This window comes from Oncorhynchus kisutch, linkage group LG20 (assembly GCF_002021735.2).
Source record: "Oncorhynchus kisutch isolate 150728-3 linkage group LG20, Okis_V2, whole genome shotgun sequence".
Taxonomy (NCBI): Eukaryota; Metazoa; Chordata; class Actinopteri; order Salmoniformes; family Salmonidae; genus Oncorhynchus; species Oncorhynchus kisutch.
Genome location: NC_034193.2, coordinates 52,450,820 through 52,468,342, shown reverse-complemented (window position 1 = coordinate 52,468,342; position 17,523 = coordinate 52,450,820). Strand labels below are relative to the sequence as shown.

At 42.8% G+C, this 17,523-nt stretch overlaps 1 protein-coding gene across 1 annotated transcript; it reads left to right on the top strand.

Annotated features, from left to right (window-relative positions):
- The first annotated feature begins 210 nt into the window (after positions 1-210).
- LOC109877101 (Krueppel-like factor 1) lies at positions 211-5,359 on the top strand. Its single transcript, XM_031799762.1, has 3 exons — positions 211-548; positions 956-1,880; positions 3,740-5,359. Exons 1-3 carry the CDS (start codon positions 471-473, stop codon positions 3,913-3,915), a joined length of 1,179 nt encoding a protein of 392 aa, XP_031655622.1. The 5' UTR covers positions 211-470; the 3' UTR covers positions 3,916-5,359.
- The last annotated feature ends 12,164 nt before the right edge of the window (positions 5,360-17,523 follow it).

Genomic DNA, 17,523 nt, shown 5'->3' with positions numbered 1-17,523 from the left:
CACACACACACACACACGCACGCACGCACGCACGCATGCACACTCAGTCACTCACACACACACACACACACACACACACACACACACACACACACACACACACACACACACACACACACACACACACACACACACACACACACACACACACACACACACACACTTATGTCCCACCCCCCAACGGTCATCAGAAGATACATGAACGGAGAAGATTTGAAGTCACGTTCACAACCGAGAGAGAAAGAGGGGGGGATACGGTAGACGGGTAGAATGGAGAGAGGACAACTGTAAAAGGAAAGTAGGCTACTTGGCAGGTCAAACTGGACAACAGACAGGTGTAACTGTTTTCAGGATGACTGGTTACTTACAGTTTGCAAGAGTCTAACCATTGTGAGATGGTCATGTAAAAGAAAAGACAAACCTCACATTACTGTCACCACTGTAACCTGTGTGAAGTCTAACTCGATCAGATGGCTGGGACACAAGCTGCTGTGCTTCCATCCTTCAGCTCCTTCTCAAACTTTGTTCACTCTGAGGACAATATGAAGGTACGTATTCCACTTGTTACTTTTATTTGGTTTCTACATTTTGCCGAAACAATTAAAAGTGTTGTCACTTGTATATCTTTGTTTTAAGAGGGTGAGTCTTGGGGCTAACAGCAGAGTGTCTAAACGCCATCAACTTTTCTTTGAACCAAATGTTTTGACTTGCAATGAAGAGGCCCTGTGAGCACAGCCTCATATCCCCAACACATTTAATACAATATGTGTATTTTGATTTAAGATCTGTTCAAATATCAAATGGATTTTATTTGGAAAGTTATTACAAAACTAGGATTTAATTATAAAATAGTTATTTTAATTTGTTAGTGGGTGTTGTTGCGTTATTTCCATATTTATGTGAAGTTAGTAAGTGAGGCTCGATATGAACTGATGTTTTTGTACTGTCGCACAAGGAGTGGAAATTTGAGGATGGCGCTCTCAGTCTGGACTCTCAAACCAAGAGGATGTCACCTGGCAACACCAGTGACCAGCAGCCAGTTCTTCCTCACCTGGACGATGAAAGTGAAACCTCATGGGACATGGAGTTCTTGTTGTCTGACTGGAGCAGCCCATCACCTGAGCTGAACCCCTCTCTGGACTACAACACTCAGCATCTTCTTCAACCGGACCAAACTGGACTCTACCATGATGGAGGAGGGGTGTTGACGGACCAAATGAGTCCAGACAGGCTTCATATGGGCAGCAGTAGCCTGATGGTTGAGCTGCTCACCCCCTTAGAGACCATTGGTTCAGGCATACCAGAACTTTACAACCAACAGGTTCGGTCATCATCATCATTATCATCATTCCCCATTCAACCAAACGTGGACCAGTATGGTTTCAACCCCGGAAGCAAACAGGAGGGACATGGCAGAGATAGAGCCACTGCTGTCCTCACTAAGGCCAAATCATGGGACTTTGGAATGGGACACTACTACCCCCAACAACACACTTCCATGGTGACGTTTCAAGATGGCAGATTCCTCCAAGACCCTGTCTCCATGACAACCTCTATGACCTCTGAATTTCGAACCCACCACTACAGCTTCCTCCAAAACTACCCCCACCACCTGGGTCTATACCGCAACCAGAGGGACTACAACCTCCATGGCCACCACCACCAACAAGCCTCCTCCAACCACTTCCCCTACGCCCAGCACCAGCAGCCCCACCTAGCTATCACCTCCTCAGGGGTTCCCCCTGGTGGCGTGGAGGGGAAGAACGGCCGCAGGACTGTGGCGAAGAAGAGAGCTGCTCTACACAGCTGTGAATACTCAGGTTGTAGTAAGACCTATACCAAGAGCTCCCACCTCAAGGCTCACCTCCGCACACACACAGGTAAGAATACATCAATTGGAATACATTACACGGGTCAGAATACATCAATTAGAATACATTACACGGGTCAGAATACATCAATTAGAATACATTACACGGGTCAGAATACATCAATTAGAATACGTTGCACAGGTAAGAATACATCAATTAGAATACATTACACGGGTCAGAATACATCAATTAAAATACATTACACGGGTAAGAATGCATCAATTAGAATACATTACACGGGTGAGATTAGAATAGATTACACAGGTAAGAATACAAAGATTAGAATACATTACACAGGTAAGAATACAAAGATTAGAATACATTACACAGATAAGAATACAAAGATTAGAATACATTACACAGGTGAGATTAGAATACATTACACAGATAAGAATACAGAGATTAGAATACATTACACAGGTGAGATTAGAATACATTACACAGATAAGAATACAGAGATTAGAATACATTACACAGGTGAGATTAGAACACATTACACAGATAAGAATACAGAGATTAGAATACATTACACAGGTGAGATTAGAACACATTACACAGATAAGAATACAGAGATTAGAATACATTACACAGGTGAGATTAGAACACATTGCACAGATAAGAATACAGAGATTAGAATACATTACACAGGTGAGATTAGAACACATTACACAGATAAGAATACAGAGATTAGAATACATTACACAGGTGAGATTAGAACACATTACACAGATAAGAATACAGAGATTATAATACATTACACAGGTGAGATTAGAATACATTACACAGGTAAGAATACAGAGATTAGAATACATTACACAGATGAGATTAGAACACATTACACAGATAAGAATACAGAGATTATAATACATTACACAGGTAAGATTAGAATACATTACACAGGTAAGAATACAGAGATTAGAATACATTACACAGATAAGAATACAGAGATTAGAATACATTACACAGGTGAGATTATAATATATTACACAGGTAAGAATAAAGAGATTACATTACACAGGTAAGAATACAGAGATTAGAACACATTACACAGGTAAGAATACAGAGATTAGAACACATTACACAGGTAAGAATACAGAGATTAGAACACATTACACAGGTAAGAATACAGAGATTAGAACACATTACACAGGTAAGAATACAGAGATTAGAACACATTACACAGGTAAGAATACAGAGATTAGAACACATTACACAGGTAAGAATACAGAGATTAGAATACATTACACAGATATTGAGGCAGTAATGCATATTCTAGGGATTAGAATACATTGTGGATAATAGGCAGAACTGCATGATGGACAACTTCATTTGGATGAATAATGATTAATGGCTTTTAGTTGTAATGGCTATTGAAAAGAAAAAGTCTAAACGATCCTTGGGACGTCCCAACTCTGACGTCAACCCATTGAAGTTGAAATGTAAAACAGTTAAGGAAAGGGTTAGGGTTAGGTAGGGGTTAAGGTTGGGTTAGGGTTAGGGTTAGGTTAAGGATAGGGGTTAGGGTTAGGTAAGGGTTAAGGTTGGGTTAGGGTTAGGGTTAGGTTAAGGATAGGGGTTAGGTTAAGGATAGGGGTTAGGGTTAGGTAAGGGTTAAGGTTGGGTTAGGGTTAGGTTAAGGATAGGGGTTAGGGTTAGGTAAGGGTTAAGGTTGGGTTAGGGTTAGGTTAAGGATAGGGGTTAGGGTTAGGTAAGGGTTAAGGTTGGGTTAGGTTAAGGATAGGGGTTAGGGTATGGACGTCCCAAGGATCTTTGATTGCATTAACCCTATTGAACAGAATACAATTTACACTATGAATTATCAACACATTGTATCAACAATGTGCTTTTGTGTGCTATTGATTCCATAGGGGAGAAACCATACCACTGTACGTGGGAGGGCTGTGGGTGGAAGTTTGCCCGTTCGGACGAGTTGACCCGTCACTACCGTAAACACACGGGTCAGAAACCCTACGCGTGTCTGCAGTGTCAGAGAGCCTTCTCCCGCTCAGACCACCTGGCCCTGCACATGAAGAGACACACATGATGAAAGGAGTGGAGGATGGGTATGACTGGGGCCGTGTGAGATCATACACACTAATATGTGTGTACCTGTCTACACACACTCTCATTCTGGTTCTCATTCTCTCTCTCTCTCTCTCTCTCTCTCTCTCTCTCTCTCTCTCTCGCTCTCTCTCTCTCTCTCTCATTGTCTCCTATCTCTATCTCTCTTTCTCTCACTCGCACACTAATCTAATCAACACACGCGGTGCACACGCAACTACTAAGCAGAGTAGGGTTATCATGAATGAAGAGGAGGCGTCACTACTCAAAGATATACAGTGGACACACACACACGTTGTCCACACAGTATAAACAGCTAAAGTAATGAAGAGTCTTACAGTTACAGACTGACTTAACACTAAAAATAAACATTTACATTTTAGTCGTTTAGGAGACGCTCTTATCCAGAGCAACTTACAGTAAGAGTTAGGTGGGACAATCACATATCACAGTCATAGTAAGTTCTCTTTTTCTCAATACAGTAGTTATCAGCAATGTCAGAGATAGAAAGGTGGGGGTAGAGTCAAGAGCAAGTGGGATTCAGGATTTGGGGATTTCTTTAATGTTTCTTTGAGGGGGGGCCTCGAGGTGAGGAGGGGGATTATTTAAAATAGTCTTTGAAGAGGTTTCAGATGTTTTCTGAAGATGGTTCCACCATTGGGGTGCCAGGACAGAGAAGAGCTGGGCTGAGGGGGAGGGGGAGCTGCCCTCCTGTAGGGGTGGGAGGGCCAAGAGACCAGAGGTGGCAGAACAGAGTACTCGGGTTAGGGTGTAGGGTTTGAGCCTAGCCTGAAGGTAGGGAGGGGCAGTTCCTCTTGCTGCTCTTGTAGTGGAGACGTCCAGTGGAATGCAGTCTGAAAACTAGGTTAGAACATTAGCACCCAAAATGTACACAAAGTTCAAAGGTCAATACAGGCTGTGCCACTGGGGAGTGTCATTCTGGCTGAAACATTGTATAAGGAACTTTGCCAAATCCAACACTATATTTATGGATCTTAATATTTCCTGTAAATTATCTAAAGATTATTTTTTTTATTAAGGCTAAGATGTTTCTTGAATTAAGGTTAAGATTTGGTTAAGATATCAACTTTTCATGTGGTAAAAGTTACTAGTTTCTTATTTCCATGGAGACAGATCACGTCAACTGAACCACATTGAAAATACACCAAGCAGATCAATTTTGTAAAATTTCCAATTGAGTAAATGTATTTATTTGCAAGGCTTTTCATATTAATATAATGCATAACTTCATACTTTTATATCACTTTGGTCATTGAGTGCTTTAAACTTTTCTCAGAAGTTTTATTTGTATAATTTGCTCATTTGAATTTGACTGCATGATTGAATTGTTTCGAATTTCTAAGTAAAATGTAAGTTAATTCAATAAATGTGTACACTTACGAGTGAAGCGCAAATGTATAATTTAACCACTAGATGTCTCTGTTCTATAGGGATATTATGAAGTGATACATTTTTTGTCTCTTTAGTCATTTAACAGACACTTATCCAGAACAACTTAGTTCATTGCGTTCATCTTAAGGTAGGTAAACCAACCACATATCACAGTCATAGTAAGTCAAACTGTTCCACAATATCAACAAAGTCAGTGATAGGTTCAAAAGTTAAGTGCAAGTGTAAGCGCAAGAACGTATACACCGAGTGGACAAAACATTAGGAACACCTACCTAACGTTGAGTTGCACCCGCGTTTGCCCTCAGAACAGCCTCAATTCGTCGGGGCATGAACTCTACAAGGTGTTGAAAACATTTCTCAGTGACGCTGGCCCAAGTTGACTCTGATGCTTCCCACAGTTGTGTCCAGTTGGCTGGATGTCCTTTGTGTGTTGGACCATTCTTAACACACACACACCAAATCATTTTTTTTATTTTTTTATTATTTAGTATTTTTTTAAGAGCCCAACAATGCAGTTCAAGAAATAGAGTTATAATATTTACAAAATTAACTAAAGTAAAAGATGTACTAAAAGTAACACAATAAAATAACAGCTTAGTCATGGTAATTTGTACATGTAGGTAGGGGTAAAGTGACTATGCATAGATAATAAACAGCCAGTAGCAGCATAAGATAAAATAAAAAATAAAAAACGTGTTTCTATTGAACATGCCATACAAATAAAGGCATTGTAATTAATTATATGAAGAGTGCCTTGGTCCTCCTTTCTTTTTGAATTGTTATTATCAATCTGTTAACGTTACTCAAAAGATGACCACAATTTGCAGATAGCCTGTTTGCTATCGTAAAGGTGTAATAAATGATAGTTAGTTAAGGTACTTACTGCAGAGTAGGGCTAGCCATGATCTAATTAGTAACTTAGACTTGTAGTTGATTTTAAGGTACAGTCATGATCATGAGGATTTGTAATTAAGATTGAGATTGGACTAAAAGGTGGGTAATTGGATGCTTAGATGTAACCATAGACTGTTTTATTTTTGCGTAGGGTCAGTTAAACATGAAAAGGAAGGGAGAGATATCAGACTGTTCCAGAAGGACCCAATGGTAGGGCCAGGCCTATACTTTCAACTACACATTTTAGTTAGCAGCTGTTAGAATCTAATCTTTTGGATCCCTTAGTTAAACATTTCCATAGAGATATGACACATTATTTAACGTGTATTTCAGACATTTCAGGATCCAGAGAAGAGGGTCCTGTACAGCCGTGTTTGAAAACTTTTCCCAGAACTCAACATGGTACTAGGAAAAGGGCTTTCAACAGCTCCTGGTGTAAGGACAATTCATGGCTTGAATATTCTATAATATTCCGATTTATTGCTTCGACTTGTAGGCATTTTTCTCTGTTCAATACACCTGAATCTGCCTTCACATCACAGTCGGGTTTCTCTGTTCAATACACCTGAATCTGCCTTCACATCACAGTCGGGTTTCTCTGTTCAATACACCTGAATCTGCCTTCACATCACAGTCGGGTTTCTCTGCCCAATACACCTGAATCTGCCTTCACATCACAGTCGGGTTTCTCTGCCCAATACACCTGAATCTGCCTTCACATCACAGTCGGGTTTCTCTGTTCAATACACCTGAATCTGCCTTCACATCACAGTCGGGTTTCTCTGTTCAATACACCTGAATCTGCCTTCACATCACAGTCGGGTTTCTCTGTTCAATACACCTGAATCTGCCTTCACATCACAGTCGGGTTTCTCTGTTCAATACACCTGAATCTGCCTTCACATCACAGTCGGGTTTCTCTGTTCAATACACCTGAATCTGCCTTCACATCACAGTCGGGTTTCTCTGTTCAATACACCTGAATCTGCCTTCACATCACAGTCGGGTTTCTCTGTTCAATACACCTGAATCTGCCTTCACATCACAGTCGGGTTTCTCTGTTCAATACACCTGAATCTGCCTTCACATCACAGTCGGGTTTCTCTGTTCAATACACCTGAATCTGCCTTCACATCACAGTCGGGTTTCTCTGTTCAATACACCTGAATCTGCCTTCACATCACAGTCGGGTTTCTCTGTTCAATACACCTGAATCTGCCTTCACATCACAGTCGGGTTTCTCTGTTCAATACACCTGAATCTGCCTTCACATCACAGTCGGGTTTCTCTGTTCAATACACCTGAATCTGCCTTCACATCACAGTCGGGTTTCTCTGTTCAATACACCTGAATCTGCCTTCACATCACAGTCGGGTTTCTCTGTTCAATACACCTGAATCTGCCTTCACATCACAGTCGGGTTTCTCTGTTCAATACACCTGAATCTGCCTTCACATCACAGTCGGGTTTCTCTGTTCAATACACCTGAATCTGCCTTCACATCACAGTCAGGTTTCTCTGCCCAATACACCTGAATCTGCCTTCACATCACAGTCGGGTTTCTCTGTTCAATACACCTGAATCTGCCTTCACATCACAGTCGGGTTTCTCTGTTCAATACACCTGAATCTGCCTTCACATCACAGTCGGGTTTCTCTGTTCAATACACCTGAATCTGCCTTCACATCACAGTCGGGTTTCTCTGTTCAATACACCTGAATCTGCCTTCACATCACAGTCGGGTTTTTGTAACTGGAGAAAGACGCTGTTTAAAGTTTCTGGGTTTAAGCTCCATTCGAAAGGCAGAGCATCATATCAATGCCATGTTGTATGCTTGGAATCAACATAAAAGGACTATTGACAGCAACTCATCAATGTTAGATGTCATAAATGAGGACCAGAAAAAGAAGGTGGAGGAAAACTGTACTTACATTAAAACAACTGCAGATGTGGTCCTACTAACTGCCACTCAAAATATAGAGCAGAGAGGTCATGGAGAGTCTGATGACTCTCACAACAAGGGTCATGTGTTGACAATCTTAGAAGAAATAGCAAAGCATGACCCTCTCATAGAGAAAAGGATGAATGCATGTGGCAATGCTAAGTACACAAGCCACCAAATCCAGAAGGAAGTTCTTGAGGGCTGAGCTGAGATGGTACAAAGTCAAATAATAAGAGAAATAAAAGAAAGTGACATTTTTTGTTTAATTGCAGATGAAACCAAAGATATAAAGAAAAAATAACAAATGTCTTTAGTTGTACAACGGGGCCATACACAAAAGCTTTTTACACTTTCAGTCAGCTGAAAGCTTAGATGCAGCAGGTCTCACAGAAATGATCATTGATTGCCTTGAAAAACTTCAGAAATGATCTTGTGGAGCAAGGCTACAACGGTGCATCCGTCACGAGTGGAAAGCATTCTGGTCTGTCTGCACGGATTAAAAACAGTGCAAGATTTGTATTTTATGTGCACTGTAATGCACATTGTTTGAATTTGGTTCTTGTCGATGCTGTAAAATCAGTGCCTGAGGCAGTTAATTGTTTTGCTCTCCTGCAGAAGCTGTATAACTTTGTATTTGGCTCGTACGTTCATCTCAAGTGTCTTGCAGTTCAGAAAGAGTTGTATCCACAGCAGCAGCCCAGGGAACAACAGAGACTTACGGATGTAAGGTGGGCATGCAGATACATGTATTGCATGAATCTGAGGGACAGGCTTCCAGCAGTTCTGAGAGTGCTACAGGATATCACACATGAACATAGTGGTGATAGATCAGTGGAGGCAAGGGGCCTTCTTTCTTCAGATAGATTTACATTTCATAGGGCTTTTGGTGACCTTTGTAAAGTGCTTGGTGATGCCAAATGTCTTTCTGACATGCTCCAATCAAGCTCTCTTGACATAGCAAGGGCTGTGGACCTAGTAGGTGCCCTTACAGACACATTACAGGAAGGGCTGTGGACCTAGTAGGTGCCCTTACAGACACATTACAGGAAGGGCTGTGGATCTAGTAGGTGTCCTTACCGACACATTACAGGAAGGGCTGTGGATCTAGTAGGTGCCCTTACAGACACATTACAGGAAGGGCTGTGGACCTAGTAGGTGCCCTTACACACACATTACAGGAAGGGTTGTGGATCTAGTAGGTGCCCTTACCGACACATTACAGGAAGGGCTGTGGATCTAGTAGGGGCCCTTACAGACACATTACAGGAAGGGATGTGGATCTAGTAGGTGCCCTTACAGACACATTACAGGAAGGGCTGTGGATCTAGTAGCTGCCCTTACAGACACATTACAGGAAGGGCTGTGGACCTAGTAGGTGCCCTTACAGACACATTACAGGAAGGGATGTGGATCTAGTAGGTGCCCTTACAGACACATTACAGGAAGGGCTGTGGATCTAGTAGGTGCCCTTACAGACACATTACAGGAAGGGCTGTGGATCTAGTAGGTGCCCTTATAGACACATTACAGGAAGGGCTGTGGATCTAGTAGGTGCCCTTACAGACACATTACAGGAAGGGCTGTGGATCTAATAGCTGCCCTTACAGACACATTACAGGAAGGGCTGTGGATCTAGTAGGTGCCCTTACAGACACATTACAGGAAGGGCTGTGGATCTAGTAGGTGCCCTTACAGACACATTACAGGAAGGGCTGTGGATCTAGTAGGTGCCCTTACAGACACATTACAGGAAGGGCTGTGGATCTAGTAGGTGCCCTTATAGACACATTACAGGAAGGGCTGTGGATCTAGTAGGTGCCCTTACAGACACATTACAGGAAGGGCTGTGGATCTAGTAGCTGCCCTTACAGACACATTACAGGAAGGGCTGTGGATCTAGTAGGTGCCCTTACAGACACATTACAGGAAGGGCTGTGGATCTAGTAGGTGCCCTTACCGACACATTACAGGAAGGGCTGTGGATCTAGTAGGTGCCCTTACAGACACATTACAGGAAGGGCTGTGGATCTAGTAGGTGCCCTTACAGACACATTACAGGAAGGGCTGTGGATCTAGTAGCTGCCCTTACAGACACATTACAGGAAGGGCTGTGGATCTAGTAGGTGCCCTTACAGACACATTACAGGAAGGGCTGTGGACCTAGTAGGTGCCCTTACAGACACATTACAGGAAGGGCTGTGGATATAGTAGGTGCCCTTACAGACACATTACAGGACTACAGAAGTGAGTGTTACTATGGAGAACTATGGAAAGAGGTTGAAGAGATTGCAGAGCTCTGTGAAATAAGTGTACAGCCTAAAAGAAGCTTTAAGATTTCACGACTCATTGATGATGAGCACTGTAGGACAAACAAATAGTGACCAAAGTCACGGCTGCAGAGGTGTTTTTCAAAGAAGAATTGCGAGATACCGCAAGCGATTCAGTCTCTCAACCCAAGAGTACAACATTCTTGAATGAGGAGCCTCTGTTTGCCTTTGCTCAGACCTTTGAGTCAGATTTAGAGGACTTCAAACATGAGGTTCATCAAACCAAGCGGCTTCTTGATAGGAGAGAGAAAAGTGGAAGGGACAGACTGTCTACTCTCCTTGACTTTGTTGTGTTTCTAGAACCTTATAAAGAGGTCTTCCATGAGCTATTTCGACTTTGTAAGATTTCTGTTGTTACACCAGTCAGCAGTGCTTCTTGCAAGAGAAGCTTCTCAGCTTTAAAACCAATTAAAACCCACCTTAGGACAACAATGGTTGATGACAGGCTAAGTCACCTCAGAATTCTCAGTGTTGAGTCAAGGAGGACACGTTCCCTCAACATGGATGAGGTTGTGAAACATTTTGTCAGTTCTCACCAGAACTGCAGAATTATGTTGTTTTATATCTACCTAGGATAGTTTGGCACATAGGTGGTCCCTCTGGTCATGATTAAATCCTGCACTGTGTACTAGCTAGTACACTGACATTCTAAAATGATCAATTGAACATCTTGACCATGTTCTGTTATAATCTCCACCCGGCACAGCCAGAAGAGGACTGGCCACCCCACATAGCCTGGTTCCTCTCTAGGTTTCTTCCTAGGTATTGGCCTTTCTAGGGAGTTTTTCCTAGCCACTGTGCTTCTCCACCTGCATTGCTTGCTGTTTGGGGTTTTAGGCTGGGTTTCTGTACAGCACTTTGAGATATCAGCTGATGTACGAAGGGCTATATAAATAAATTTGATTTGATTTGATTTGATCAATCCAAAAGGTGTGTGTGTGTGTGTGTGTGTGTGTGTGTGTGTGTGTGTGTGTGTGTGTGTGTGTGTGTGTGTGTGTGTGTGTGTGTGTGTGTGTGTGTGTGTGTGTGTGCGCGTGTGTGTGTGTGTGTGTGTGTGTGTGTGTGTGTGTGTGTGTGTGTGTGTGTGTGTGAGAGAGAGAGAGTGAGAGAGAGAGAGAGAGAGAGAGAGAGAGAGAGAGAGAGAGAGAGAAAGAAATTGAGCTGCAGTTCCAAGGTAGAGACACTGACTATTCATGTTAAAGAATTCTAGTGAAGTAACCCTTTTGGACCACACTATCTGTCACATTGAAGAACTCCAGGTTAAGTCAATTATCACTTCTATTTCTAATCAGCAATCATAGGATTCATTCATGCTCCTTAGATGCCAGGTTAGGGTTACACACACAAATATTATGTCATGGTCAATGGACCCCCTGACGTAGCCTTGGCCACCCCCTTGCCACCCAAACTCTAGTTCCACCACTGCATATCAAGTACATCACTTTTTAGTTGGTTTGATTGGTTGTACTTCAAGTATCTAAGTGGTAAAACAGAGGTGTAATGGTATGAAGCACAAAGACATGTTAGTAACGAACGTGGTGTAGCCTCCACTTCCTCTAGTGGAGAAGTTTATGTTCTTGGCCGAGCCGCGCCAGCCCACCACGGCGGTCACCAGCACCGCCAGGTTCCTCTCTAGCCAGCCCACCATCTCCTTGCCGTATACTCGGTGGTCATCACAGCCACCGTATCAGCCGTACCTTCATGGGCCATTAGGACGGTGGCGTCCTGGGAGCTGTTGTTGTGGACGAGCACAACGGGGGCATTGAATATCTTTTTCTTGAAGGTGCAGTTGCCACGCTGCAGCAGGGCCACCCAGTGTCCTGTCCGGGGGGAACCAGTAAGTGTGTGTAGGGGTCACAGCCCTGGCGTTCCACCACTCCATGATTCGGTGCAGGTGCCATCGCGATTCCTTTCCGCTCCAATTGTGGTGAATTGTAGCCATACAAGCCATCGTCCTTGGTTACAGTTTGAATTGGATTGCCTTTGGAGTCAAGTACGGTGGCCCTAACGCAGCCCTAACATAGTCTCCCTTGCTGATGGGCAGAACCGGCACCAACAAGAGAATGGGGAGATGGCTGCATTGCATTGCTGCGGTCCACATCTGGGCATCTGCTGAATGTGATGGTGCCCATGGACTTGACTGTGTTTGTTGTTGGTCAGATGGTGTTATTCACAGAGCGGTTGTGTTCTGTTCTACTGGCAGGCAGGCAGGAGGGATGAGAGAGAGAGGGGATCTCTTTACATAACCCAGCCGCACTGTGGTGATTCACCCACATTATGTCAGATAGAGCTCATCACTATGTTTGTTGATCTCTCTCTCTCTTTGTCTCTATGACTCTTTCTCTCTCTCTCTCTCTCTCTCTCTCTCTCTCTCTCTCTCTCTTTTTCTCTCTTTCCCTCCATCCATCTTTCTTTCTCTCACACGCCCACTCTCATTCGTACAGACTATGTTGTCTCTCACCGTCATAACAGACCACATTTGATTCCAAATCCACATGATAATGTGATCTAAAACTCACATCTGTCTGTTTGTTCACATACCGGGCTTCGACAAAACTCCACACAAACACATCTCATCATATTCGGATCACAGTTTGAACACAAGCATGGATTTAAATATTTTTTTTATAAATAGTGTTTTTATTTATTTAAAAGGGTCAGTGAACTGACATCCAAGCTTCATCATATTGATGATTACTACTCATAATGGGCACAGTGTGATATTGACAGAACATCAAGGGATAAGAAGGCCGATGTCTGTATTTGTACCTGTTTGTTACTGTAGGAGAGATGCGGACCGGAGCATGTAGGCCTTAGTTAGAAGCAGGGTCAGGGGTGAAGCAAGGTCAAAGTTGATGCAGGGTCAGGCTATCTATTTCCATAGATTTATAGGTAGGCCCAAGTGGACTGATGTCAAAGCCAGATATCTACTCTTATGCTACATTGGAAAAGCAAACATACAGTAGGCAGTAGGCCTACATACAGTAGGCCTAATACAAACATTTTCCCACTCAAAAAAGTCCCCCACTCATGATGATGCATGATCAATGATTACACTGGACGCACTGTCTCAAGGACATAAACTATTGGTATTTGCCAAATGGTGCAATGTTGACATAGCACCCAGGGATGAGAAGGCTGACCTCAGTGTGTGTATCTGTTGGTTACTGTTGGTTACTGTAAGAGCCAGGGTTGGAGTCAATTCAAATTGAAGTCATTTAATTCAGGAAATTATTTCAATTTAAACTTCATAAATTAAACCATTTTTTAAATAAATAGCTTATCCTTTTCAGTTGTTTGACAAATCATTCAAAATAAATGAACTTTTTTCCATTATTGAATTTGAATTTCAGTTTACTTCCTGAATGTGCTCAACCCTGGTGCTCAACCCTGGTAGGGCCGATGCTAACCTAAGAGAGTGAAGCTGGGCCAGGGGGTGAGGCAAGGTAAGAGTTGAGTTAGGGTGAGGCACAGACACAGACACAGACACCCTGGCATGAGAACTGATGAAAGAGTTCCAAGTGTTCTGTTGGAACCCAAACATTCCAAATGTTCTGAGGGTTCTGTTGGAACCCAAACATTCCAAATGTTCTGAGGGTTCTGTTGGAACCCAAACATTCCAAATGTTCTGAGGGTTCTGTTGGAACCCAACCCCCTCCAGATGTGTTGAGCTTGGCAGAGAATAAATCATTCATCATCGTATTATCTCATGTTACGGCCCTGTCATTGATAGTCATGTAGTGTAAGGCTCTCTGAGGATAAAACCGAGGGAAGGAGGGATGGAAGGAGAGAGGAGGAATAGAGGGAGGCAGAGAGGGATTTAGGAGGTAGTTTGAGAACAGAGACTGTGTCATGGCCCATAATGCCACTTTTTCCCTACACCCTCCCTTCTCTCATTATCTCTCAAACAAACAAAAAAATTAACAGAGAAAAGAGAAGAAAATCACACACACACACACACACACGTACACACACACACGTACACACACACATGTACACACACACACACACACACACACACACACACACACACACACACACACACACACACACACACACACACACACACGTACACACACACACACGTACACACACACGTGCACACACACACGTGCACACACACACGTGCACACACACACACACACACAAACCAACACGCGCCACGAGGGGTGATGTAAGGGAAGACTTAGAACTCAGTGTCCCAACAGACTCTATGCATACTGTCCCTCAAATGAATGAATACATGTATTCAACTCTCTTTCTCTGTCTTTCTCTCTCACTCTGCACAAAGAATCTGCAGAAAGAGGAAAACAAGTGACAATTCTCCCTGGTGTTCCTGGAGAATCATCCTACCCTAACCCTAGCTTCATGTTCACACCTTGGTTTAACCCTAACCCCAGCCATTTCCCTAACCCTAACCCTAGCTTCATGTTCACACCTCGGTTTAACCCTAACCCCAGCCATTTCCCTAACCCTAACCCTAGCTTCATGTTCACACCTCGGTTTAACCCTAGCCTCAGCCATTTCCCTAACCCTAACCCTAGCTTCATGTTCACACCTCGGTTTAACCCTAGCCTCAGCCATTTCCCTAACCCTAACCCTAGCTTCATGTTCACACCTCGGTTTAACCCTAACCCCAGCCATTTCCCTAACCCTAACCCTAGCTTCATGTTCACACCTTGGTTTAACCCTAACCCCAGCCATTTCCCTAACCCTAACCCTAGCTTCATGTTCACACCTCGGTTTAACCCTAGCCTCAGCCCTAAGCCTAACCCCAGCCATTTCACTAACCCTAACCCTAACCCTAGCCTCAGCCCTAACCCTCAACCCTCAACCCTCAACCCTCAACCCTCAACCCTTCCTGTCAAACGTATTCCTTTTTCTGTTTTCCTTCCTCAAACAAAATACAGTACAATAACACTAGTTAGGTAGCTGAATGAATGAAACATGTTTTCAAATCAAATGTTATTGGTCACATATACATATTAGGAGATGTTATTGGTCACATATACATATTAGGAGATGTTATTGGTCACATATACATATTAGGAGATGTTATTGGTCACATATACATATTAGGAGATGTTATTGGTCACATATACATATTAGGAGATGTTATTGGTCACATATACATATTGCAGGTGAAGTGAAATGCTTGTCACAGCTAAATGCTTTCCTTTACCCATTGGAACATGATGTACCTCATGTCACATACAGTACATCGCCTACTGCTACACTTCCTGGAAACGCTACACTTCCCTCGCTGAGCACTGTAATTAGAGACACACTAAAACCTTTTTTTAACTCAATATCAAATCATTTCTGGGTGACAATGAAGTACCTTACTGTGATTGTTTTAATGAAACATCAAAAAGAAACAAAAATAGCTTCTTAGCAAAAAGCAATTTCTCAAGCAAGAATTTAGCTTGGACTGTCTGAGAGTGGTCTGAGGGAGGGGCCTAATTGGAGGAGCCTAGTGGTAGGGGGTATGCAACCTGACACCAGCTGTTATTGGCAGAGAGGAGGGCAAACTTTCTTTGTTATTGGTCTATTAACTTCCACCGCCTGGTGATGTAACCAAAACCCCACCCAGGCAAAACAAGCTGACTTTTCAAACAGCTAAATGGGCAATATCATTCATTTCACAGTATTATACCAACCTCATAGTGGGAAAATATTTATAAAACACAGGCAAATCAACATTTTCACTGAACTGGCCCTTTAATTGCATCCAAACAGCACCAACAATGGGAGACTGAGTTGACTAAAAGCTCACTTATCAAATATGTATCCTTTAAATATTTTTACTCTGGGTTCTAAGTACTTCCAAAGCCTGCAAGTATCAAGGGGCATTATAAGAGCATCTACGGTACTACTTTCTCGCAAGTGTCCACTGTCCTGCCCTACAGAGGCTAGTTGCCAGGCAACCCCAGTCTGTAAGAGGATCAGTACTAGGAAGTGACGGGAAGTTGTTTACTAGTTGTCCTAGTGTGACCTGACCCAGATCATTGGAGAGTTGCTGGACGGGTATGGCAGAGCTTAGAAACAATAACAACAACTGTTTGAATGCAGGATAAGGGACAGGCATAGCTTTCTCTTTGGGGTTTTAGGCTGAGTATCTGTATACTGCTGACGTAAAAACTGATGACGTAAAAACTGATGACGTAAAAACTGATGACGTAAAAACTGATGATGTAAAAACTGATGACGTAAAAACTGATGACGTAAAAACTGATGATGTAAAAACTGATGACGTAAAAAGGGCTTTACAAAATACATTTCATTGATTGACTGAAAGGAAAATAGATTTTTGGGTAAAACATTTGTACACTAGATCCTATCATCAAATAGAGATATACTGTGTGTGCATCAAATCATATTTTGTTTTGTGAAATATCACTCTTTCAATACTAGTAGTTCCTGTACTGCACCAGTCAGTCTACTGTAGCAATGCAAAGTTACCATGTTATGTTACCCCTCCATATGTTATGTCACATCATGGTCATGTTATGAAGACAACAGACCTCTGATGTCATGTTATGAAGACAACAGACCTCTGATGTCATGTTATGGAGACAACAAGCCTCTGATGTCATGTTATGATGACGTCACAGACACTACAGAACCAGCAGCACAGCCCGAGGAAGGTTCTATGGACTCCTGAGAATGTGCTGAGTACGCACACACACACACACACACACACGCACGCGCACACACACACACACACACACACACACACACACACACACACACACACACACACACACACACACACACACACACACACACACACACACACACACACACGCACACACACACACACACACACACACACACACACACTCCATCCAGAGGAATGTTCTAGACTTCTGCCATAAGTATGCATTGTACCCTGCATTCACTCTCTCTGCCGCTCTCCCGTCCCTCCTAAAAGTAGGCCATCTATATCCATTGGACCGGTGACTTCTCTCTTCACAGACGTACACGCTTACATAAGTACTCAGGCACGGTGGAT